This window comes from Stigmatopora argus, chromosome 10 (assembly GCF_051989625.1).
Source record: "Stigmatopora argus isolate UIUO_Sarg chromosome 10, RoL_Sarg_1.0, whole genome shotgun sequence".
In the NCBI taxonomy this organism is placed as follows: Eukaryota; Metazoa; Chordata; class Actinopteri; order Syngnathiformes; family Syngnathidae; genus Stigmatopora; species Stigmatopora argus.
In genome coordinates, this window is record NC_135396.1 from 16,636,531 (window position 1) to 16,662,989 (window position 26,459).

The following is a 26,459-nucleotide window of genomic DNA, read 5'->3' on the forward strand; positions in this document are numbered from 1 at the left end:
GCGGTATTTGCACAATTACAATTTATTGCTGCGTGTGTGCACGTATTCTCGACACGCATGCGTGTTTAAACTTCGCCAGACAGTTAATGAGACCACAGTCCTGTTCAAAGATGTTTATTGGTCTTCAATATACTGCATAACTAAAATTCAGACATACAAAATAAAAAATAAAAAAATAAAAATCTACATTACACATTGTGATTTGGTAGCATTGTTACATTGAGGCTAATTGTGAAAGACAATACAGTAATCCCTCGAATATCGCAGATAAGGTAGACCAGAGAGGGCCGCAAAGTAGCATCACCTCTATTATTACTACATACCATACTATGTTTTCACACCTATAGAAAAATACAAGTACAGAAGTACAGTTATCACATCTCATCTCATTTTCTGAACCACTATATCCTTATTAGGGTCATGGGGGGTGCTGGAACCTATCCCAGCTCAACCATGCACAATCACACTCATACCTTTTTACCAATTTACAGTGTCCAATAAGCCTTCCATGTATGTTTTTGGAATGTGGGAGGAAACCGGAGTACCCAGAGGAAACCCATGCACAGGGAGAACATGCAAACTCCACACAGTTGGACGTGACCTGGATTTGAACCCGGGACCCCAGAGGTGTGAGCCCGACGTGCTAACCGGGCAACAGTACAATTATCAAGAAGTGTATTTAACAATTATCACAGTTATAGGCAAATGAAAAGCCTGTAATGTATTAATATCTAAATCAGTGGTTCTTAACCTTGTCAGAGCTCCCGAACCCCACCAGTTTCATATGCGCTTTCACCAAACCCTATTTAAGATATATGGATTCCTCCCAGCACTGTTTGGCCAAACAATGTCACGTAATCATCTGCAGCCAGTGATGGTGAAGTGGGGAATGTTATTGTGAATAGACATGATGAGTCGATGTGTCTTGACCTCCGCGGCAGAGGCTCCACTGGACCCCTGAGACCGACTCACCGAACCGCTAGGGTTCGATAGAACCCAGGTTAAGAACCACTGACATAAATAAATCTATTAACAAAAACAAATGTAAATACTTTTAGTACTGTGCTTACAGTGAAAATACTCCGCTTGATTTAAATAATTTAAAAAACAGGTTATTGGGAGCTTTAGTTCAAGTCCTCTTCGTCACTTTCGAGAGGCATTGGATAATCGATGGAATCTTCAGGAGGCGCTGTAGAGGCAGAAGGAGGAGCTTCTTTCTGCGAGAGGTTTCCGGCACACAAGGAACATGGCGACCACCGTTTCTTTTCTTGTACAAATATGAGATTGTACAAGTACATGACACTGTCAAAATGATGGCCAAATTCAATGGCTCTGGCCATATTGTCATCAATATGCTGGACCCGTTGTCGTAAACTGCGGGCCATATTGAAGATCTCCTGTAGATGTCCTAAATAAAGGAAAACCACATTCTTCATCCCCATTCTCGCCATTGTCCATTGCTCTTACTCCCCGATGGGATCAATTCTACGAGGTCCTTATCAGTTGAAGGGCAGGGTTTCGGGGGCTATTGTGTTGACGTCCTCTCATCATGCCAGCTTCACAGCCCTATCCCTCATAATACTGGTTTATTTTTTATTCCTCAGAGGCGAAGTGTCTTAGTCCACACGAGAAACATTTCTTTTTATTTATTCGCAGCATACAGAGCTCTCGCATGCAACAACACACATGCATCTCCATAGGGAAAGAGCGTTAACTTCCCTTGGGTCTCCCTCTTAACCGCACAATAGAACCCATTAACATTAACATGGTTCCTACCAGGTGAATTATGTACCAAAAAAACGCCACAGTGTAGATTCATTTATGCTGCAATGGTAACTCCTTTAGCATATCAAGGAGCGTCAATATTTAGGAGGCATTCTGGAAGTGGTGAAGGATCTCAGTATACTAACCACTTTAGCTTCCCATCAACAAATAGTAGTCTTTTCCAAAACGCAATCTTCATGTTTAAAAAGAATATTTCTAAAAGGAAACTTGGTGTGTTACAGCATTTGTAAACAATGTGACACATAGAAAATAGGCGCATGTAAAACCAAATGTAAGGAAAAGTACACATGGTTGTTGGTACTTTTTGAACTTACTGTAAAGCTCTCAGTTAACAGCTAAGCTCGCACTTAAGTTGAACATTTCAAAATAAGAGCATGTTCAAAAGAAATGCAAATGTCTGCAGTTACTCTCAGACCCTACTCTAAAATAGCTTTCAAATGACCACCATCATTGTTTCTTGTTATTGTTGAATAAAAAAGGAAAATGATGAATGTTTTCAAGTTTAAACCCAAATTATTTTATATTTTGCCAGTCCGATTTTTAATAATGGCGGTCATTCATTCATTTTCTGAACTGCTAAAACCTGCAAGGGTCACGGTGGGTGCTGGAGCCTATCTCTGCTATCTAATTGCACCATGCGGGGAACACCCTGAATCAGTGCCAGCCAATCGCAGGGCACAAGGAAACTGAAAACTATTTACACTCAAACTCATACCTACTGATAGATCTGAAAATACAACTTCAGGAACAGGTTAAGAAAGAGTAAGATCAATTTAAAGGAAATAGGTTTATTACTGGACTGCAGGATGGAGAGAGAGAGCTCTAACAGTGTTGAACTACTCAGCGTGGTGTCCTCTGCAACTCTCTCTGAATGAACAGTGGGTCAGTCTTTATATAGGAAAACAGGGTAATATTTCTAAGACAGCGATGTAGGACAAAGTTTATGTAAACAAAACTTTAGGCTGATATGGTTAGACATTTGCAGGGCTAAGTTGTATGCAAACACGATATTTTTATAGCTCACACAAACTTCCGCAGCCTATCTTACATTGTGCGAGGCGAACAAACAATTGCAAACCGAGTTTGCCACATCGCACCATACAAGCAAACAATTGCAAACCGAGTTTGCCACATCGCACAATACAAGCAAACAAATGCAAGGCCAGCTAGTTAGTCTATCTTACATTCCACGATCTTAACAAACAATTGTAAAGCTAGTTTGGCCAGTCTATCTTACATTTTACGATCTTAACAAACAATTGTAAAACCAGTTTGGCCACATGGCGCGACATGAAGAAACAATTATTAAGCCAATTGGCCAGTCTATCCCACACCTACAGACAATTTAGAGTGTTCAATCAGCCTATCCCGCACGTTTTTGGGATGTGGGAGGAAACCGGAGTACCTGGAGAAAACCCACGCAAGCCCAGAGAGAACATGCAAACTCCACATAGTAAGCACCTACCTGGGTTATAACCCTCGACCCCAGAACTGTGAAGCTGACACCTTAACCACTCGGCCAGGGAGTCTATCGATATCATGTAGTACACTATGTTTAAGTTCATGTTGATAATAATAAAAGGTCTTTGGACTCAAATAATATAATTGCAACCTTTTATAAATTGAAAAAAAATTAATGATACTGGATAAATCTATGGTTTAGGAAGAAGTAAAGTAAACATCCAAGATGCCTTCCCACAAGCCGTAACCATTCAGAACAATTCAAACTTATAAAATGCAGAACACTTTTAGAGATAATCTTACTTGGGCTGCAAACTTTTATGGAAACCCTTCAGCATCCTCAGCAGGCATCTCAGGGTCACATACTGGGTATATCAATGGCTTAGGAACTATGCAACTGTTAAGGAATATTTGAGATCAAGGTTTGACCATTTTAAGGGAAACATGAAAGTGTAGAATAAATTCACGTAAATGGGGTTCATTAGATGTGCTTTGTCCTCTACTATCATCCCAAGGACAAAATTTTAAATGGCGGTTGATAGAATCACGTTTTTTGAATTCGTCAATTTTGTTGTCTAGTTGGCATTATTGACTTTGAACTGTAATCAATACAGTGATTATGTGTGTCATCTAGGCTCCAGGCTACTCTCTGGCCATCAGAGCCCTGGATAGTGGAATACCACCTTTGTCTTCCACTGTTATGGTCAAGATTGACATCTCTGACATCAATGACAATCCCCCCACTTTTTCCTCTGCCAACCTCACCACTGTCATCCAGGTAAATGCCAAGTTGACCGACCCAAAATTTTGACCAGAAATCTGTGATAATGGGTTATTATGTGTTACCGCATGAAAAGTGTGTTGCTGAAAAGCCAAATGGTTCTGCTAACAGTAATAACGTTTCTCATGCATGATTAAAGCACACCATGGAAGTGAGTTATTTTTCCTGCCATAAAATATTTTATTTCATTTAATTTTTTGAACCACTTTATCCTCACTAAGGTCGCGTGGGGTGGTGTAGCCTATCCCAGCTGACTTCAGGCCAGAGGCTGGGGATGCCCTGAATTGGTGGCCAGCCAATCGCAGGGGACAATGAGACAAACAACCATTCACGCCCATACTCATACGTAGGGGCAATTTAGAGTGTCAAATCAGCCTACCATGCATGTCTTTGGAGTGTGGGAGGAAACCATAGTACCCGGAGAAAACCCATGCAGGCCCGGGGAGAACATTCAAACTCCACACAGGTGGACCGACATGGATTTGAACCCACCACTATGCTGTTGCATGTTTGTTAATTATTTTCATACATGAATAGATCATTTTCTCTCTTTGTTCTCTCACACCTTTCAGGCACACTTTGATCATCAAGGGTTTAGATAGTAGTTTGATGTTGTTTTGTTGGGGCTTGGTGGTTGGGCGTATTTTCCCTCGTGTGTCCTGTCTTCGTTATTGCAAAACATACACAAAGCTACACACACGCACATACACGCATAGCACAGTTTTAGACAGTGTTGTGATCCCAATTTTTTCGTCTAAAAGCCACCTTTAAGATGAGTGGCGAAGAGCTTCAGAGATGGGAGTTCACATATGGTAATTGGTATTGAGTTCCAGGTATGCGAGGCACGGACAGTGAAGGTGCTTTGGCTGAATACACTCTTTTTGAAGAGACCTACACTGTCACCTCTAGAGCCAGCTCTTGTTGATGTGTTGGAATTTTTTTGTACAAAATCTTGCAGGGGAGGAGGAGCTTTGTGATGGAAGATTTTGTAAACTAAGGTGGCATCTGCATATTAAACAGTATTGTCCCACATACGTTCAGAGCTTGCTTTGTTGCCTTGATTCAATTGGTTTTAGTGTTGTCTTGCAGGCCGATGACCAACTTGTTAGGCAGTAAGTCTTGTGAAATGGTCATTGGGTCAAAATACAGTTTTGTTGACTCAGGCGTTAGGTTGTTTCTAATGAACCTCATTTTGGACAAATTGAATATTGTCAGCCTGAACGTGAGCAACTTATTCGCGTCACTGTACCTGTAAATCGCTTATGTCACTGCCATTTCCTGGCATCGTTAGTGCACCCTAGTTGGAAGACCGACCTCCAGTTTTTGACTCCCCAATGCTTCCTTCGCTACCAAATGTAAGACACATTACAGATATATGTATAGGTGCTGACAAAAACATGGTAAACTAGAACAATTCAGTTCCCATAAATTTCGTATTTTAACATTTTATAGTGACATTAATAGAGAGCCCAGCACACCCTCATCCGAGGCCCAGTCTGTCACGTTTTGTTGGGGTTTTAGGTGGATGGGTGTCTTTTTCCTTGCCTGTGCTGTCTGCGTGATTATGAATGTGCTCCACCTGCTGTCTTTCCAGTGCGCTTTCCCTCGTGTAACCCAGGTGTTTGTAATTGTCTTGTCATCCCCTGTATTTAAATCCTGTGTCGTTGTCAGTCTGTGTGGGATTATTGCTTAGTTTGGTTATGGTGTCTTCTCCTCGGTGTGCATATTTGGCATCCACGTTAAGTTTGTTTCTTTGTTAATTTTACCCAGTCTTAAGTTTGTACGGTTTTTTGGGGGGGTTTTCACAAAAGCCTTTAGTTTTGTGCTTTAGCACTCTGTTTTGTTTTTTGCTTCCTGGTCTTCTGGGCGCCACTCTGCCTCGCAGCCAAAGATGAACATGACACAGTCAAACCTGGCCACCGGAAGGAGGCGGTGCAGTGCTTGTCCACGCTATGTTGCTCTGTTACGTAGTGTCTTCTCAGTATTTATTGTTAAACATGAAAATTAAAAGATAATATAAAAACAGTAAATTAGATTGATATTTCGTTAAAATATTAAAAAAACTGGAAAAACATTTTTTTTTATTTTAGTTTTTTGGTCTCCCTCTTTCCTCCTCTGACTGCAAGACATTGCGTCCCGTCCCTAATTGATCATCTAATTCCCTGAAATGCATCTGTAGCTTGGTATACTATCATGTAGAGAATTAATTGCATTAAACAGAGCAACTGACAGACTGTTTACTGTTGTAGGAAAACAAGCCAATTGGCACCAGCATCATTCAGCTGTCCGTTATCGACCTGGACTCTTCCCACAATGGGCCGCCATTTGACTTCCACATCTTATCTGGAAATGAGGGAGGAGAATTTATGCTGGAGCAAGACGGAACACTTGTGGCTAATCAAGTCTTCAGGAGGGACCTTGCAACCAAATACATTGTTCTTATACAGGTACCAATACTTTACAATTACATTAAATGATTAGAGTTGGTTTCATGATTTTAGGAAATATTTAATTCATATTTTTTTCTGATTACAATGAGCTAATTTTAGGTGTCAATACTATCTTAAAAGAAATCCAAGTTTACCACTCATCTGCCACATGTATACATTTCCTGAGGTAGGGTGAAAATGCTGAATTATTTTATTGTATTGTAGAAAATATAATTTAGAGTCAAGAAGCAGTGTTAGTGGTGCGATAAATATTTTCATCTTCCGAGGAAGGTGCTGTAACAGAAATCTTTAGACAGTGATGAGCGACATTTTTAACAAATTCTTTCTTCCGTTTCATCTTCCAAAAAACTATCGTAAAGGAGGAAGAAGGTTTACAGTAGTTCGTATTGCAGAGAGGGAGAGATAAACAACACCAAATAGCAAGTATACTAAGCTGCTATTCTACATGGGTAAATACATAAGGGTGATAAAACACAACAACCACAAGTACAGGACAAAGGAATAAAAAAAATCCACAGAATACACACAAATCCACAATTAAGTTAAGCAGGCAGGTTTTTTTATTTTAAATTCTGAAAATGCTTTATATTAAAATCATCCATCCATCCATCTTCCATAACGCCCATCCTCGAAAGGGTTGCGGGGCTTGCTGGAGCCTAACCCAGCTGTCTTTGGGCGAAAGGCAACCTACAACCCAGACTGGTCTGTTGCCAGTCAGTCGTAGGCCACCTCTTTTAATAGTGCCACCTCTTCACAACAAGGTGGCACTATTAAAATCATTTTATACTCAAATATGAGCAAAAAGTCTCTTTTGATAATGGATGTGGACAACAGGCTAGAAATCAGATATCTGCAACTGCAGATGCACTGCAACAGATAGTGTTGATTTTGCGCATTACATGTGGTAGTTAGTAGAATCTGGCATGTGTCATAAATAGGACAACTGATATCTTAAATGTTTATGGCAAGGATGTGAACAATCAGTAACTTAATGGATGTCATGACTCATGACCAATGTGCATATGAATGTTAATGTCATTCACAGTTCAGTTATGTTACAATAAAAGGCCATTTGGTTTTTTTTATCAACATTTGTTTTGAACAACTGTTTTTAGCATGCATATTACCATAAAAACCACAGTTCTCGCTATATATTTGAACTCAAAATGCTTATTTCTTTCTGTGAAAGTCACTTTACAAATAGTTTACTTTTTCACTTAACAACTTTTTCTTTAATTAGGTCACTGACTCTGGCAGGCCTGGCTTGTCCTCTTCCTCCATACTGACGGTCAGGGTGATTGAGGAGAGTCTACATAGGCCTGTACCTCTGCCACTAGAGATTCATATTATCACTATGGAGGATGAGTTTCCCGGTGGTGTCATTGGAAAGTTGCACGCCACAGATGCTGACCCCTATGACGCACTGACCTATGGTCACGCACCGCCAGCCCATCGCAGTCTTTTCAAAATTAGCCCTCGTGATGGAAAGATAATAGCCCTGGGAGGTTTGGATGCTGGCCGATACTCGCTTAACGCCAGTGTCAGTGATGGCCGATTTGCCGTCCCAGTGCCTGTCAGCGTGCACATTGAGCAGGCCACTCCTGAGATGTTGCGCGAGGCTGTGACTGTTCGCTTTGAAAGTGTGACGCCACACGACTTTGTAGCCTCATACCTGAAGAGCATGCTGAAGGTTTTGCAGCAAGCGGCAACATCACAGAAACAGGATTCTATGCACCTGCTCAGTCTCCAGACAGTTGGTGGTACCAAACAGCTGGACATGCTTGTTGCTGTGGAAACAGCTGAGGGTGGATATTACAAGGCAGCTTACCTCACTCAGAAACTTAGCGTTTCCAGGTGGCGGTTGGAGGAGGTCCTTAAAATCTCAGCCATCTTGGATAAGAACTGCTCAGGACTGGATTGTCGTGGGGCGCATTGTGAGCAAACCATCAACTTGGATTCACACAATCTGGCAACGTACAGTACACCACAAATCAGCTTTGTGTCCCCACGCTTTGATCGGATCTCACGTTGCACTTGCAGTGGTAAGCATTGGGTCATGTAAATGTTCAGTTTGGTATGATAGCTTGAAGAGAAAGAGCTTTATTAATTTAGCGCATACGCATAATTGACGATTAAACACAACTGTAACTTGCTCAACCATGGTAGGCCTTACCGAAGTGAATTGAATTGAATGCTTTTATTGTCATTATACAAGTATAATTAGATTTAAAGCTTCACCACGAAGTTCACAAAAAACAACAAACAAACAGACAAATAAATAATCAATCAATAATAACAATAAATAATAAATAAATAATCAATAAATAAGTAATAATAAATAAATAATCAATAAATAAGTAATAATAAATAAATAATCAATAAATAAGTAATAATAAATAAATAATCAATAAATAAGTAATAATAAATAAATAATCAATAAATAAGTAATAATAAATAAATAATCAATAAATAAGTAATAATAAATAAATAATCAATAAATAAGTAATAATAAATAAATAATCAATAAATAAGTAATAATAAATAAATAATCAATAAATAAGTAATAATAAATAAATAATCAATAAATAAGTAATAATAAATAAATAATCAATAAATAAGTAATAATAAATAAATAATCAATAAATAAGTAATAATAAATAAATAATCAATAAATAAGTAATAATAAATAAATAATCAATAAATAAGTAATAATAAATAAATAATCAATAAATAAGTAATAATAAATAAATAATCAATAAATAAGTAATAATAAATAAATAATCAATAAATAAGTAATAATAAATAAATAACTAGTCAACATAATAAGTAGTCACAACATAAATAACTATATAAGTGCACAAATAACAACAACAAACAAACTATCAGATAAATAATCAATAAAAACAAGTGAGGGTGTCTACTGGTATAAGCTAAACCACCCAATGATCATGAGTTGTACTACTGAAGACCTGTCCTAAATGTTATCTTCACAAATTCTAGCTCTAGTTTCATGTTGCGCTAAAAGGGGTCACTTTGCTTTCATCGATTCTGCCAGGATACAGGGAAGGGCGCTTTCAGCAAGGACATGTTGCCAAGCTTTTAGAGAGAGCAATCAGTAATAGCATTCACTTTTTCATAATATTTATTTATTCGTTCATTTTCTATTTCGTTTATCCTCACAAGGGTCACAGGGGCACTCTCCTACCTAATTATGGACAGTCGACACCCTGAATTCGTTGCCAGCCAATTCCAGGCCATCAGTGATGTTAACATAATAAAGTTTATCTGATTGTAATTGTATAGTCACATTTTGTACACAGCATTTTTTTATGCCAAAAATAATTAAAATCCAGAAAGTTGCCAATAAGTCCACAATACATGACTTAATAGAGGTTTTGCTAAATATTTCCTTTCCAATTTTTATTTCTCTGTGTATGTTTTTAGATGTCAATTGTGCTGTAATGTCAGGACTATGTGAGGACCAACCTTGTCCGGCGGACATGCAATGTGTTTCAGTGGATGTCACCAGGGGGCGCTATGCATGTCAATGTCCTCCGGGAAAACTTGGAGAGTGTGCAGGTGTTTCTTGGGAATGCATGTTTCACAAGTTGTTTTATTCCCTTACATAATAATTTATGTAATGATGCGTACGTTTGTGTTTGTATAGGCCATTCATCATTGAGTTTCTCAGGTGACAGCTACATAAAATACAAGCTTTCAGAGAGACTCCAAACTGAGCTAAAACTGACTCTGAGGATCAGAACATTGCAGACAAGAGGAATCATTATGTACACTCATAGTGAGCCTTGCAGAATGCTTAAGGTATTATCGCTATCTGGCGCTTAGACACCCCCCTAACCCCACCACCAAACACACACACGCATTCACACTCACGCATTCACGCACACACACACGTATGCAAACACCGATGCACACACTCATAAATATCAATGTCATCCTCCAAGGTATTTAATATAAGTTCAAGAATATTTAGGGTGTCTTCATCCAGGGGAAAGCCATAGTCACTGTCACTGAAAATATGTTTTCCTGCATGTGTGAGCAGCTGGATGAGGGAAAGCTGTGGTTCCAGCTCAGCTGCGCACCTGGCACCGCAGGTGGTGACAGTCCCGACATGTTAGGGATCTCTGGCCGCCGGATTAACGATGGCAGCTGGCACACAGTGGTAATAGATCTCAACCGCAACTTTAGCAGTCTGTCTTTGGACGACAGCTATGTTGAAAGGCGCCATGGACGAGCTTTAATGGAACCTCTTGCTTCTGACAGAACCATCTACTTTGGAGCACTGGTCAGTATTTTTTTTAAACTCAGTCTTATTATTTATACATAACTAGCAATGTCTTATTATTTGTAGCTACAAGCACCCACTTAAAAACTGTCAACTGCAGTACAGTGTCAATGATTGCATCTTTATTATTAACTATGCAAAATAATCTCAAACTTAAATATTTTTTTCTCATTGAGTGATTGATATGTTTCATGCGGCGTCAAGTGTGGAATGTAGAGTAGGACCCAAATGCAGGGAAGCAATTAAGGGACGAGTGCGATGAGTGCTCTAACAAAAACTTTAATAACTGAGGGAGGGAGGGAGTCAAGAAAATAGCAAGGACTTAGAAATATATAACTAAACCAAACCTGACATTGAAGACATGGGGAAACGAGGAACTTGAAACATGGCATGGCAACCTAGCATGACGCAAACAAAGCAGACTATCCGACAAGGACTCACAAACACACAGGGTTTAAATGGACAGACAGTGGTTGATTACAAAATACACACCCCTGATCACATGACAGAAGGGAAACCATGAGGGACACAATAGGCGAAACGCATACAATAATCACAGGGTCAGCACAGACAAGGAAATTGTTCACACATCCATCCCAAAACCTCAACTACGCATAACAGTGATGCTGTAAATAAATAGCACCTAAGCTATTTCTGTTAATGATGGTGCTGTAAAACTAATTTTGATTCTTTATTTTACATTACATATTTTACACTCCTAGGCACGATATACAGACATTTAGCATTTGGACATTCAGTTCATATACCCTTCAGTAACCTTTGGGACACTTTGGGACCTGCTTTTGAGCATTGTCCTTTTTCTTTGTTCATATGTCGACATATGGCTGTTTATCTCATCTAATTTTCTGAACCGCTTTATCCTCACTAGGGTCACGGGGGTGCTGGAGCCTATCCCAGCTGACTTCTGGCAAGAGGCGGGGACACCTTGAATTGGTGCCCATCCAATCGCAGGGCACAATGAGACAAACAACCATGGCTGTTGATATGTATTTCAATTTAAATTGTTTAACAAGCTGAACTTTCATAAACCCTCACATGTACTACAACGCTATGAGAAATAGGTGATTTTCATTGTCTATACATTACCATTCCTGGGACTACTTTTCCCCATGGACTCACATTCTTACATGCCGTTTTCAATACAGTATAAGCATAACTTTCCAAAAGGATTTTCTCATTTAAATTGAATAAAAATACATTTTAAATATATTTTTTCATCACAAGACCTTACAATTTGAACTGGGGTGTGCACTTTTTTTAAATGTCATATAGACACACACACACGCACACACAATTATCAACAAACAATGATGTGATTCTACCTTTGGCGTGTAGTTTACATCACAAATATCAAAATGCACCTGTTGCTGGCACTACATTATATGTGCAGTGTGCATTGCAGTGCTATACAATAAAGCATAGTCAAACAAATTATTTGGCTCATGGGGTAAAAAAAAAATTACCTCGTGGTATAGAGGTTCATTCACCTGACTTGGGTGCGGGTAGCTCGCTGATGGCGGATGCCCGTTTGTGCCCTACGGCTGACTGGTGACCAGTCTAGGGTGTAGTCCGCCTTTCACCCAAAGTCAGCTGGGTTAGGCTCCAGCAACCCCCGCAACCCTTTCGAGGATGTGCAGTGTGGAAGATAAATGAATATTGTCTTAAGTTCATTCATTCATCTCCCATACTACTTATCCTCACAAGGGTCGTGGGGGGATGGTGGAGCCTATCCTAGCCGACCACGAGCAACAGGCGGGGGACACCCTGCATCGGTTGCCAGCCAATTGCAGTTGTTTTAAGCTATTTTTCCCAAACTTTCCCACCTTGGCTTTAGATGCAGCATCCCACCTCACGTAGCCTCATTGACTTGAAAAAGGACCATAAAATGTTTGAGGGCTTCCAAGGCTGCCTGGACTCGGTCATGTTGAACAACAATGAGCTGCCTTTGCAGAACAAGCGTTCAGACTATGCCGAGGTGGTGGAACTGACAGAACTGAAGCTGGGTTGCATCCTGTTCCCTGACACCTGTCTGAAACAGCCTTGTCGCAATGGCGGAAGCTGCATCAGCCTTCCTTCTAGTGGTGAGTGACGGTAACTGTACAAACAAAATTCACGTCTCACATTTATGTGATACAGTATTTTTTTCTGGCCCCAAAATGAAGTCAAACTTTTGAATCCATTATACATAGTTAAGATCCACATGATATTTTCTGAAAATTCTGCCTCAGCAAAAGTAAAATACCAGAGCAAGTATGGAATTATCTCAAGTTTAGGCAATTTACCAGTTCCAAAATAACATTATTATCATATCATATTGGCTTATCTACCGACTTTTCATGACACTGAATACCAAGCTGTGATAGTTGAAACATGAAGAAGTGACACCAATACAGTGCATTTGGGACAAATCAAGCAAGCTATTCATTCATCTTCCATACCGCCGATCCTGGAAAGAGTTGCTGGAACCTAACTCAACTGTCTTTTGTCGAAAGGCAGACTACACCCTAGAGTGGTCTGTCCGATCCTCTATGAACATTCACAAGGTCAAACACAAGTTAAGCACGCCGAGACAGATGAGTGAGATTTTGAAGCTTCTGCAGAAGGAGGGTCCGGAGGTGGTGGGTCCGACGACTCTCCCTCTACAGCAAATATTTTACTTAGGGCAAGATTTCGTGACATACAAATTCTCTATGACAAGGGACTTACAAATTCCCTATTACAAAGATGCATGGCTCTATTACAAAGATGCAGCAGGACAGTGACACCGATGATGGTGGTGACACTGATGATGTTAAAGGCTACATATAAACATATAAAGAAAGGACATACCCTTTTACAAAGATGCATGGTTTTGACAGCGATGGTTGTGATGGGGATGGAAGGTCTCTATGACATGGTCATGACACGGATTGAAGGTGATGTCATAGATTGAAACATTATTTGATTACTTTTAAGATTATTTCACATTTCCCCCCTATAGTAACTAAAATAATTTTTATTAATCACATCAATTTGTATCCCTCCTCTCCGGGTTTTAGAATACAAACACCATCATCAGTCACTCTTTGCAGGGTATGGAAAATAACAAAGTCACTTTTCAGGGCACCATCTCAATGAGCGAAGTCAAAACACACATTTACACAGGAGACTGCATCCTGGCATTCGTCACACTTCAAAGGAGTGCGAGAATCTCCAGCATGGTTTGACATGCGGTGGTACTGTATGTCACTGTAAGTTACTAGCGTGTGCTGGATTCAAGGTATTGCATCGCTTTACGGTGAGATGGGGTTGCGATAACAATGTAGCTGTTATGGCCAGGTGTCTTGCTGGTGACAGGAACGACATTTTTGTTTGTGTTATCAGTAGATCCACTTCATGGGGGACTTGGAGTGTGAGTGGATGGAACAGTACAAGTTCAGCTGTCATCTGTACGACTAATGCTGTTGCGCACACTGCTCGTACACGGGGGTAGAGCAGCTGCAACTGGATCCAGTCGTTTTGAGTAGAACGCTACTGGTTTCATCTTTGTTCCATGTGGTTGTAGTAATACCGATGTCATGAATGTCCCTTTGCAAGTCACTGTTTGGGTGAATGGTGTTTCATAGTCTGGAAGCGCCAGGAATCCTGATTCCAAAATTTGTTGCTTCACTTCCAGGAATGTTCGGTTTCCTTCTTCAGTCCATATTACTGGGTCTCAGCAGCTGCAGTTTTGTTCAGCGACGCTTACTTCATTTGCTGGTCATTTTTGCTACGTCTGCTTTTGATTTGGACTGCAATGAACTTGGTAGGTACTGTAGGGGAGTCTTCATCTTGTAGCAGTGACTGTTCCATATGGGGTGTTCATCAGTCCGCTGGCTGTAGGAGTCTGATGTGACCACGACTCCTCGCTTCTGGTCTCCAAGAATCGCACCATGCATCCTAGGTCCTTCCAGGGCCTGTGGGGTTTTGTCTTTATGGACACGTGGGGTGTTATCCCAAACTTTAGCCGTTTTTCCGCTTGAGGTGGCAAGTCCACTGAAGGTGGCCGCATCTCCCTCTGCCGTGGTGTACAGGTACTCGTATTGAGCTAGTTGGGGTCCGAGTCGCTCGAACTGTTTAACAAATTCTGTTCAGGGTTTTCCAAACTTCATAGTGATGTGTAGTGGCCAGTGTGTTTGTGCTTGGCCATCTACATCTTCGACTTTGGTTTTTAACTGTCAGACTACAGATGTGGGCCCTTGTGTCGCTAAATCTAGGGAGTAGAACGTATGAGGTTCCTCTTAACCTTCGACTACTTGGATCTCCATTTCCTCCCACCTGTGTACTGGTTTCATGCCATCATCTGTGGGGATAAGGCTGATTCCCAGTTTACGGAGTAGGTCTCTTCCCAGGAGGTTCACAGGACAGTTCTTACTCAGGACGAACTTTGCTTCGTGGCTTCGTCCATTTTCATCTGTTATTTTTATCTTCTTCGACTTCTTCAATAAATCCATCCTGTCCAATCCTGGCACTTGGTCTTTGATGACTGATTTATCTGCTCTAGTGTCACATAAGAATGTTATTGGTGTTTGTTTTTGTCCCACCAGTAAGGTGTAGTATGGTTTGCTGTCTTTGTCCCGGAAGGTGGACATGATTTCGGTTAAGTCTAACACTTCTGCTGGCGAGCAAGGGGTTTCTTCGTCCTCCCCATCACTTTCTTGAGTTTCCTCCTCTGTGTTAGGCTTCTGTTTCTCTTCCCTCTGGCGTCATTCTTAATATTGATTTTCAGGGTTGAACGGTGGGGGTCTCTGGTTCCCCCTGTGTAGATTTTTGCAGTCTCGAGCAAAGTGTCCTCTCTGTCCACAATTGTAACACTTTGGGTTTGCTCTTCTTGGTGGGCCGGGTCTTACTCGGCCTCTTCCTCTTCCACGTCCTTGTTGTTAGAATACTTCTGGTGACCCTTGGTTCAACAATGAGGCCATGGCTTGGGTTAGAGTATTGACTCCTGCGCTTGTCTGCTTTTGGCGGTGTCTTTCCGCAGCATGAATCACCCACTCCATTAGTTGATTCATTGGCATGGTTCGGTATGTGACACAGTACTTCTGCACAAACCCTTTGATTGGGGGCTGGAGCCCTTCCAGGAACCCTTGTCTCAGTTGGGCTTGGTACACCCCTTGGCAATGTTCCCTCTAATTTTTCGTTGGTCTGAGCAGAAAGACAACCTCCCTGAGCGCACTGAGTACCAGTGTGAGCGACATCATCGGTACTCAGATGATTCGCCTAAAGACGTTTCGCCGACGGACGTTTGACAGACGGGCAGGTCGCCGAATGGACGTTCCGCCGAACGTTCATTCGGCCGAACGGAGGTTTCGCCGAAACGGGATTCGCGCGCTCGCCCCGCCCCCGGATCGTGTGTGTACAAGTTATTCAACCTCAGCCCGCGGGCCATATACGGCCCGTTAGGATTTTTAATCCGGCCCGCCGCCGGTGTTGTCCAAATTATAGTAAAATTCAATGTTAGTCTACCATCAATGGCAGCCCAGGAATAAGCACTCTTGGGGGGGCATGGCAGTCCGAGAATAAGCACTCTTGGGCGGGCAGATGTAGCAGAACCGAGCCGTAAAATGACAGCAATCGGGTCAAATCCATCCTAAAACAGCATTTAATGATTAAATACAAATACTGGAGCTCTTTGGACATTAGAACCGAGCCCAGGGAAGTGAATTCCTCGGTAAAATGTCGCGATGATATCGCGATGGAGGCAAAAAAATGTCTATATACGTCCATTCGCCAAACGGCTCAAAATGCTCTCAAATTCGGTCATATCCAGCCGAAAACAGCGTTTAATGATTAAATACAAATACTGGAGCTCTTTGGAGATTAGAACCGAGCCCAGGGAAGTGAATTCCTCGGTAAAATGTCGCGATGGAGGCAAAAAAACGTCCATATACGTCCATTCGCCAAACGGCTCAAAATGCTCTCAAATTCGGTCAAATCCAGCTGAAAACAGCGTTTAATGATTAAATACAAATACTAGTATTTGTATTAAACTAACAAATACTAGTATTTGTATTTAATCATTAAACACTGTTTGAACGAACGTTCATTCGGCGACCTGTCCGTCTGTCAAACGTCCGTCGGCAAAACGTCTTTAGGTGAATCATCCGGTCAAGACATCATCATTGCTCGCTATGGGCACACCAGTATCACACCTGCCACAAGCAGGTGCATGTCAATGTTCCCTCTAATTTTTCATGTAAAACATGCTGTAAAACACGAAAAACATAAGAGTGGACAGAGCTACTGCCACTGGCTGCCGCTTAAACGGCGCCATCATGGGGAAAGGGGTAAAAAAAAAAAAAAATCCGATTTTTTTTTTTACTGCGCGCCATATGATTGCTGCTGCGCAGAGAAGACGAGAGTAGTGCGCAATTGCGCACGCGCACAGCTTAGAGGGAACAATGCCCCTTGGTCGCTTTGGTCTTCCACAATCCCACTGTGGGTTTTGAACACTTCAAATCTTGCTCTGAATTTATGAACTCCTTCACCTGGTTCCTGTTTTGTGGCCCTGATCTTGTCATAGCTTGGTGTGGGGTGCCACGTGTCTATGGGAGGTCAAGGTTAGGTGGTTGTGCAGGTGAGTAGACGTCAGATGAGTGTTTCACGGACAAAGGTTTGGGAACCGTCTGACTTCCAGTCTACTCAGAGTCACCTATATCTCGAACTACCTTGACCTGGGATTGGTGAATCCACGTCCACCTTTCAGCGATCCTTACTGCTGTGGGGGTGGTGAGTTGAACCACGAATGGGCCTTCCCAGCGTGGCAAGGACCAGGACTTCCTTTTTATGACTCGGATCGGGATGCCCTCGTTTGGGCCTGAGGTTGTCTGTAAACTAAAATTTTAAAGTGGGTATTTACACCAACCGCTGAGCATGGCCATCATTTGTCCATCAATCCCCCTGTTGAGACATGGCTCCTCCCATGGCTCAATTTTGGAATAGATTTTTTGGTAGGCACGGCAGGCCTTTAGCTGTGCACAAGTCGTCCGCAGACTGTGTGCCTTACATTTGCATACAGCTATTTGGCTGGCCTTAATACTCCAATGAACAAAAATCACATATCTTACTTATTCCATCACTATAGTTTGTGAAAATCTAAATGCCTTGTCAGTCAAAATTAAATATGCTAGCTGGTATTCTATTTTGATCACTGCTTCCTTGTAAAATTCAAGAACTATATTTGTTTTTTCCTTTCCTGTAATTACACAAATTAACTAATCATATTTAAAATAGGAAAAATAAAAAAGCAAACCAGGCTGCTTTCTCCTCAGGAAAACAGCTTTCCAGTTCTCTGCAACAGTTACATTCACTTCAATTAATATTCAGAAACAAATGCACACATTTATAATTCTGAAAAGAATTGAACCCACTAAAATGTAACCACCCCTTGTTTGTCAAGGTTAATATTTTTAGCATAACTGTGTCCTTTAGAGTGTCCTTTAGAGCAATTAAAACTCATTACTTATCAAATACATACTAATCAAGTCCCAATGCATTCAATGTGTATCGCGTTGCATATTAAACTCAGTTGTTTGAAATTCAAAATATCCCAATCTAGTGGTCTTTTTATCAAATGTAACATTCCATTGTCTTTGGAGTTTGTCCATCATCTCCCATAAAACTTTCTTAACCAATATTTTTCCTAATATTTTCTTAATTTTTCAATAGTCAAACATGAAATTAAAATCTAGTTACATTTCTATCCATTGTAGTTTCTTTTTTCTTTCTGATCATTTACTCTCTGTAACAAGGTTTAGTCTCAATTGAAACACTTTCACCCCTTTTTTATGGAGACAACAAAACCAATACAAAAAGTTCCCTATGGTTTATGGCATTGATCCTTGAGCAATAATCTTTTGCATTGCTCCCTGAGCAATAATCTCTCCAATCAATATTGGAGTGCTTGCCATCAACGTCTGATCATGTCAAAGTTTCTTACCTGTCTCCTCAAACGTTTCAACTGAGAGGACCTTACAGTGCAAAGGTGGATCCGCATCCTCCTTTCCAGCTTGTTTTGGTCAGTTCCAATCGTGAAGTGAATAATGGTGATTTATATGGTCTACCAAATAGGATTTGAACTCGTTATGTACGCGCAGTGATTTCATAACGAAATATGGAACCTTTTGCCAATCCCGTCAATTATTTTGTTAACACAATTCAGGTGCCATTATTACTATAAATCAATGGTTCTTTGGGCTGCATTTTCATCAAAAATTTAATTTTGTTAAATGTTTCCCTGTACTATAATGAAGGTAAGTAGATCATTTCAGATTGGTCATCAGAAGTAGCTTGCAAGGCAAAAATGTTTGGGGACCACGGCCTTAATATTTATCCTTTTTTTCCCCTCTTGTCTGCTAGGATTCTCTTGCACCTGTAACCCTCTGTACACTGGGGGACGCTGTGAAATAGAGATAACAGCATGCGTACCCAATCCATGTAAGAACGGGGGTATGTGTAAGGCCATTGGCAGTGCATTCCTCTGCCGCTGTCGAAGAGGATTCATGGGTTTGACGTGAGTATCATTCCAATCATTAAGCTGTGAATGAGAAAATCAACCATACTCTCCTTATCAACGCTAACAACAACAATGCATCTCTATGTGTAGTACAATTTGCTTTATACAAGGCATGACATGTGTTAAGACTGAAACCCAAGCTGGAAATTTTAAACAAGATTCAAACAAATAGTGTTAAGGCAAGAATTATAGGAAAACATGGGATGGAAATTATATTTTCATTCATATTCTGTACTGTGTATATACTCACAAGGAAGGTGGAGGTGCAGAAGCATATCCCAGCTAGCCACTGGAAAGAGCTTGATCACACCTTAAACTGGTTGCAAGCACATTACTTAGCACACATACACAAAAAAAACATCTACTGTTTTGCTTGTCATTCATGCACAAACATGCAATAAAAATGAAAGTTTTCAAAAACTCAGAACAAAGAGAATATTTTGTTAATTCATTTGATGTGTCGTCATATGTACATTAATAACTGGAAATGTCCTTTTTTTTAAATGACAAAACGTCATTTCCTGCAACTAATTATGTTCTCACATCAGAAATGAATAAAATCTGTATTTACATCTGGAGACAGAGCGCTAAAACTCCCAGAGGTTTCGATGCCATTTCTATTCAAGTTTTTTTTCTTTGTTTGTAATAGTCTGCATGTTACTCCATATTTGAAAACCATGAAAAAGGATGCTGTGAAGGACAGTTCTATTATCTTTTCCATTCCAAGATGGCGCCGTTCACGCGGGAGCCAGTGGAAGAAGCTCTGTACACTCTTATGTTTTTCGTTATTTACAGCCCTCCTATCTTTTTTTAATTACATTTTAATATTTCTTAATACATTCCTTTTTACTTTACTTTGTACTTTATATTTTTTACTTTAATGTTTTTACAACTTTCCTTGTTCTGTTAGCCTGGCTTCTTTCGGCTACTTCTTTTTTTTGGAACCATTCAGCCATGCCTACGCTGTCACACACATGGGACTAGCTGTTACAATACGGAGCGGAAGGAGCAACACCTCAGTGCCGCCGGGGATTCGGAGCTGGACAAAAGTGCCGGGAGAAGAGGCAACGCTTCTGACCAACCGTTCCATCGTGGGATAAGATGGAAGAGCTGTCGGCGCTTACTAGCAACGGAGTCGAGGTGCCCTACTCTGCAACTGTTGTCTTCAGCTCCAGACTACTGAGGAACTGTGCAGATAAGCTTGGAAGAGTGACTCTGCATATTCTCTACCTCGGTCACAGTCTGCAGAAGTTCCCCATCTTGTGGAAGACTTCCTGTGTGTGGTTCCAGTTTTTTTTTTTCCATTTTCCAGTTTCCATTTACTTTGATTTGCTTTGTACTTTTGGCTTTTGCTTTGTTGTTGTGCGGCCTTTGCGACTGTACTGTCTAACTTATAACTATGCCTTTTCTTGCTACTGTCACAATGAAATTTCCCGAATACGGGATGAATAAAGTTATCCAATCCAATCCAATTCCACGACCAAGGCAGGTTTCCATTATCTCTGTATGCAGTTTCGTCAATGCTTTACTGCAGGGGTAGGGAACCTATGACTCGGGAGCCATATGTGGCTCTTCTGATGGGCGCATGTGGCTCTTCGCTAACCTGTGAGGTAAAATATATATTTAAACCGCTGGTGACAGAGCCGCGTCCCAAATGCACCAATAGGAGTGACACGTCGGCTCTCACTTCAATCATCTTTTTTTTCATTAGACTTTTCTGCATGCATATTTTCATTGATTAGCAATTGCGTAACAGTGTTGTCAAAAGAATTAATGTAGTACTTTAAAAGTGGTAAAATGACCCCCAACCCAAAAAAGAAATAACATCCCTTTTTCACATTTTTACTCTTAAAATCTTAGTATGGCTCTCAAGGAATAAAATTTGAAAAAAGGAATTGTTTATGGCTCTGTGTCAAAAAGGTTCCCGACCCCTGCTTAACTGTTTTCAACTGTTTGTAGAAGTTTTATAAAAAGATGTGAAACTCTATTGTAACGACAGTTTGAAATTATATTCCCACCGCTAGATGTGTGCAAAGGTACACAAATGTATGCCATTTATATTCTTATTTATGATGAGCACAAATTGAGGCTTTTATAAAATAACCCACAGTGTTTCGCAACCTTTTTTGAGCTGCAGCACACTTTTTCTATTGAAAGAAATTCAAGGCACACCACTATCTGAAAATCTTATAATTTAAAACTATGTCACCTATATTAACATTATAAAGTCGTTCTCATCAAAGTTTTATTTACAGGAATTAAATAATCCCCCCAAATTATTCCAAAATCTATTTTTTTCACCCCGATCTAACGTCATCAAAGTTGATGTCCGCTCCGAATATCTTTCAGTTCGACTGATGTTAAAATAATTAATGCAATGTTTTTAACGTTATTTTGATTTTTGACTTTTTCTACCAATATTACGCAAAAAGTATTGTGCTCACAGAGACTTTATGTCACCAAAAGTTGATGCCCCTGAAACCAAACAACTTCCGGTTCAGGTACAGTAAAAACAAGAAAATGAATCTCGTAATACAGTAATACCTCGACATACGAGTGCCCCGACATACGAGCAATTTGAGATACGAGTAAAATTAAGAACAAATATTTATCTTGAGATACGAGACACATTTTGATATACGAGCATACAGCGGACGTGACAGGCTGCTCATAAGAACATCATGGGCACTGTCTTTCTGGTCGCAACTCCCTCGGGTAATGTCTCTACGAGCACGGGGCGGGGCGTTGCATTTTTTCAAAGTTTTTTTTCCGTTAGTCAGTGCGAATGGCGGAGCTTGTTCGCTAATATGAGAGGATTACTACTTCCTGGGAGAGTTGGCAAGTGGTCGTGCGTTATCCTATTGTGAGGACATTTGTGTGCATTATTTTTGGAATATTTGGAAGGGAGGACAAAAGCAAACAACCATTGATAGTTTCATTTTAGCTGCATCTGAAAGTCAGGGTGGAGGCGGGGCAAATAGAGCCAACCCAGGAGAAGAAAGGTATAAAAATTTAAAACAAAATTAGAATTAAGTTTAGTGTAAGGTTAGTTTAAATTTATTTTTGAGTCTGTGTCTGCATCGTAATCCAAGTTCATTTAAATTTTTGCCGTGCAAAAAGTCCCCCCCTCTCTCCCCTCTGCGAAATCCATCTAATTTTGGTACTATTAAACACATTTAAGTATTATTAAACCACTAGTTATTTGTTACTCTGCTAATAGATGACGAATTAGAACAAATCAAAATGTTTTTCCAATCCAATATCCTGTTTTGTTTTGTTTCTTTCAGACGGTTGGAACAAATTAATTTTTTTTAGTTCGTTTTTATGGGAAACGTTCATTTGAGATACGAGAGAATCGACATACGAGCTCAGTCCCGGAACGCATTAAGCTCGAGGTACCACTGTATTACGACTTTTTTCCAATATTACTTCATCCACCTAACATTTTGTGCTCATACTCTTAACGTCGACAAAAGTTGAAGCCTAGAAAACCAAAGAGCTTCCAGTTTACTTTTCATAAAAATAAGCAACAAAATGATTTAATCTCATAAAATTATGACTAAACTACCAACTGAACCCTTTAGAAAATTTTGTATGAAAGATGTGAGAAACACAAAAATGAGAGAAACTGATAAGAAAATTATTTATTAATGTATTAAAATGAATAATAAACGTGCAAAAGGGAGGAAGCTAACGTTAGGCAATAGACAAAGCACACGAACGCACATAAAGACATCTAAACAACTTCAAATTATAAATTCAAGACCACTTAGCATTAAATAGAACTCCAAAATTCTAAAAAATAGAACTCCAAAAGACTAACAGTCAGTTCATCTCGTCGTTTAGTACAGAGAGGCCATGCTAAGGAGTCGTCACTTTTAATGTTTTTTTCTGCTTCAATAACATCGCAATGCTAGTTAGTGGGTTATAATCGTATTGCCTTGCAATATCAGTCAAGTGCCTGTCACTTTCTTATTTGTTTAAACACCTGTTTTTCTTCGATAGATAACAGAGCCCGCTTATTCATTTCATTTGCACAAATAATTTTAAACAAAGGTGGTCCGGCAGATGAGTGGTTAGCAACTTACAGTTCTGGGGTCCTGGTTTCGATCCCAGGTCAGTCCTCCTGTGTGGCGTTTCATGTTCTCCCGGGCTTGCGTGGGCTTTCTCGGAAACACACGTATTGTTGTTAAAAAAAAAGAAAAGTTATGTCAGAAATAACAGTTTGTGCATGTCCCATCTAAAGGAAAATAAATGAGCTGCCACATCTCCTGATTTGCTTTTTAAGATGCAGAGGAAACAACTGTCGTATGCAACACTCACACTGCACTGTCATAAATAATGCTTCACAACCTTCGTGGTCGTAAAGTCGAACAGATGTAACTCACATAGGTTGTAAATGGACAAATTCCTGTAGACAGGAGTCACATAAAATCATGAAGACAAAAATCAATTGAAACAGGAACTAAAAATAAAACCCCAAAAATATAAAAAGCCATATCACTTGAAATTTCAACTATATTCGTATATTGAGACGGTAATTTGCATATCAAAGGGGTTTGTAACCTTAAAATTTTGTACCTGGAGGCATTCTTAAGTAGAGATTAGACTGTATTTAAAATAATTAAAAAAAACAGACATCTAAATGACCTTACAGAACCTTTAATATAACTGTATTTTCTGGACAGTAAGTCTCACTTTTTTACATCATTTGGCTGGGATTGAAACTTATATATTTATTTATTTATTTACTCACTTGCTTATTACCTATCTATGTATGTCTAAAAAGCCTTTCCTGTATCTGCATTCTCACCCTCTTGCTACTGTGACAATGAAATTTCCCGAATACGGGATGAATAAAGTTATCCAATCAAATTCGAGTATAACCTGCACCCGTGTTTTTACGTACGGGGATGGAGGACCCCAAAGCAGGCGAGGGTGTGAGTCTGGTTCTTTCAAATATTTATTTTGATCGTCCGCGAGGCGGGCGAGCACAAGAGGGGAAGGCGGAGGCGGATCGTTGGCCGCAGCGGGAACGTCGGTTCCCGTGGAGTCCGTGTGGCGTGTACAGGTTCGAAGGCGCAGTCGTTGTCCGTGGTGCGTGAGCCGTGGTCGTTGTCCGTGGTCCGTGATCCGTGGTCGTGGGGGCAGAGCGTGGTCAGAATCCTGAGTGCAAACAATAGGTCGAATATCAATAAGACAGGCAAGGAAAAACGCCAGAGGGTACCTCACAGTAATCTGTTTAGACGATCCAGCAGCATGGTCATGTTCCTGGTGGCTTTAAATACTCCTTGTAGACTAATGACTCACACCTGGCAGCACTCGAGTCATTAGGGGCTGGACCTGTGATAGGGTGACAGGCGCAACCAGCCACCAGTCTAGTCTGGGGCCTGACACGTGTATAACACGCTCCCATAATTTGTGACAAAAATTGTTGTTGTTTTTTCACTTTTTCGCAGCTCACACCAAGGATTGCACCGGTACTGATAACTGGCAAATGCTGAACACATGTCGCCATTACAAAACATGTATTCACAACATATGGTACGGAAATCAAAATCAAATCAAAAGCCTTTATTGTCATTATACACAGCTGCGTATAACAAAATTTGTGGTGCTACTCCACAAAGTGCATTTTCCCATTAAAAACATAAATAAGTAATATAAAAGGTCACGTCCGGGCAAGGTAAATTCTAAAATATTGCACAATCTAAGATATTGCACACCCCAAAGTAATTGCACAGAAGAGATTGTGTGTCGTGCTAATGCAAGTTCAGAGCCATGATGGCTCTGGGAAAAAAATGTCCCTAAGTCTATTTGTCCGTGCTTTGTGAGACCTGTAGCGTCTGCCAGAGGGCAGCAGCTGGAACAGGTTGTGACCAGGGTGGTATGGGTCCCTAACAATGTTCTCTGCTGAGGTAGCGAGGGCGTGCAATGTCATCCAGTGAGGGCAGAGAGCAGGCGATGATCTTCTGGGTGGTGTTGATCACTCTTTGCATGGCTTTTCTGTCTGCTGCCATGCTTCCAGCGTACCACACTGTAATGCAGTATGCCAGGATGCTCTCCACAGTGGCTCTATAGAAGGTTACCAGAAGCTTAGTGCCCAAGTTGTTCCTCCTGAGTACCCTCGTTTCTGGGCCTTCTTAACCACTGCCGTGGTGTTGGTAGACCAGGAGAACTTGTCCGTGACGTGGAACCCCAGGAATTTGAAGGACTGGACCCTGGCTACGCATACTCCATTTATGAAGAGTGGGGCCAGATCTGTGTTGCGTTTGCGAAAGTCCAGGATTATTTCTTTAATTTTCGTGGTGTTTAGCGTGAGATTGTTCACCAAACACCACGAAGACAGTTTGTTGACCTCACCTCTGTAGGCAGACTCATCCCCCCCTGAGATGAGTCCGACCATAGTGGTGTCATCGGCAAATTTGATGATGGAGTTAGAGTTGTGAGTTGGTGTACAGTCGTATATGTACAGGGAGTATAGAAGAGGACTCAGTACACAACCTTGAGGGGAGCCAGTAAAAACCTGGTAAAAACTACTAGTATGAACACAATTCTCAACTGGAATTTATCATTTTAATTCCTTAAAGTCTAATTCATCATCATAATTTCACAAATTTTTCAAAGTCTAATTCATCATCATAATTTCACAAATTTTTCAAAGTCTGAATCATCGTCATCAAATTCACCAAACAATTGATTCCATTCTTCTTGAGCGAGTATAGCACTTCCTGGGCAGACTCCAGTGAGTGGCTGCCCTGCTCACGTTTCTCTGGAGCAACTTTTTTTATTTTACCCTCACCTATAAACTAACCAAAAGCTAATTTGGAGAGGGCCGGCTTTTGTATGAAAAAATAATTTAAAAAATAAAAAACGGTAGTTTATATCCCCTGAGAAGAGGGATATAAATTTACGTTCTTTGGGCGCTGGTAGAACGGCTCTTGCGCGCCATCTGGCGGACAAAGGCAGATTTTATGTCTCCCATTATAATGGCTCCAGCGCGAACTTTTGCACCGGCGGAGGGCAGTTTTTCACCGGGATTTGGTCATAAAATTTGTATAACGTGCACCCGAACTTGGCTTAGTTTTTTGTTACAAAATTTTGCGCATTCTACTCGAAAAA

At 40.6% G+C, this 26,459-nt stretch overlaps 1 protein-coding gene across 6 annotated transcripts in view; it reads left to right on the forward strand.

The window, feature by feature from the left end:
* The window catches only part of LOC144083872 (protocadherin Fat 3-like), a 188,839-nt gene that overhangs the window by 142,350 nt on the left and 20,030 nt on the right, over window positions 1-26,459 (forward strand). For all 6 annotated transcript variants that reach the window (XM_077612018.1, XM_077612019.1, XM_077612021.1 and 3 more), the window contains 8 exons: window positions 3,881-4,024; window positions 6,277-6,474; window positions 7,718-8,519; window positions 9,922-10,056; window positions 10,145-10,299; window positions 10,541-10,783; window positions 12,639-12,885; window positions 19,181-19,334. In XM_077612018.1, the coding sequence (XP_077468144.1) occupies window positions 3,881-4,024; window positions 6,277-6,474; window positions 7,718-8,519; window positions 9,922-10,056; window positions 10,145-10,299; window positions 10,541-10,783; window positions 12,639-12,885; window positions 19,181-19,334 (2,078 nt within the window). The remainder of the gene's footprint in view (window positions 1-3,880; window positions 4,025-6,276; window positions 6,475-7,717; window positions 8,520-9,921; window positions 10,057-10,144; window positions 10,300-10,540; window positions 10,784-12,638; window positions 12,886-19,180; window positions 19,335-26,459) is intronic.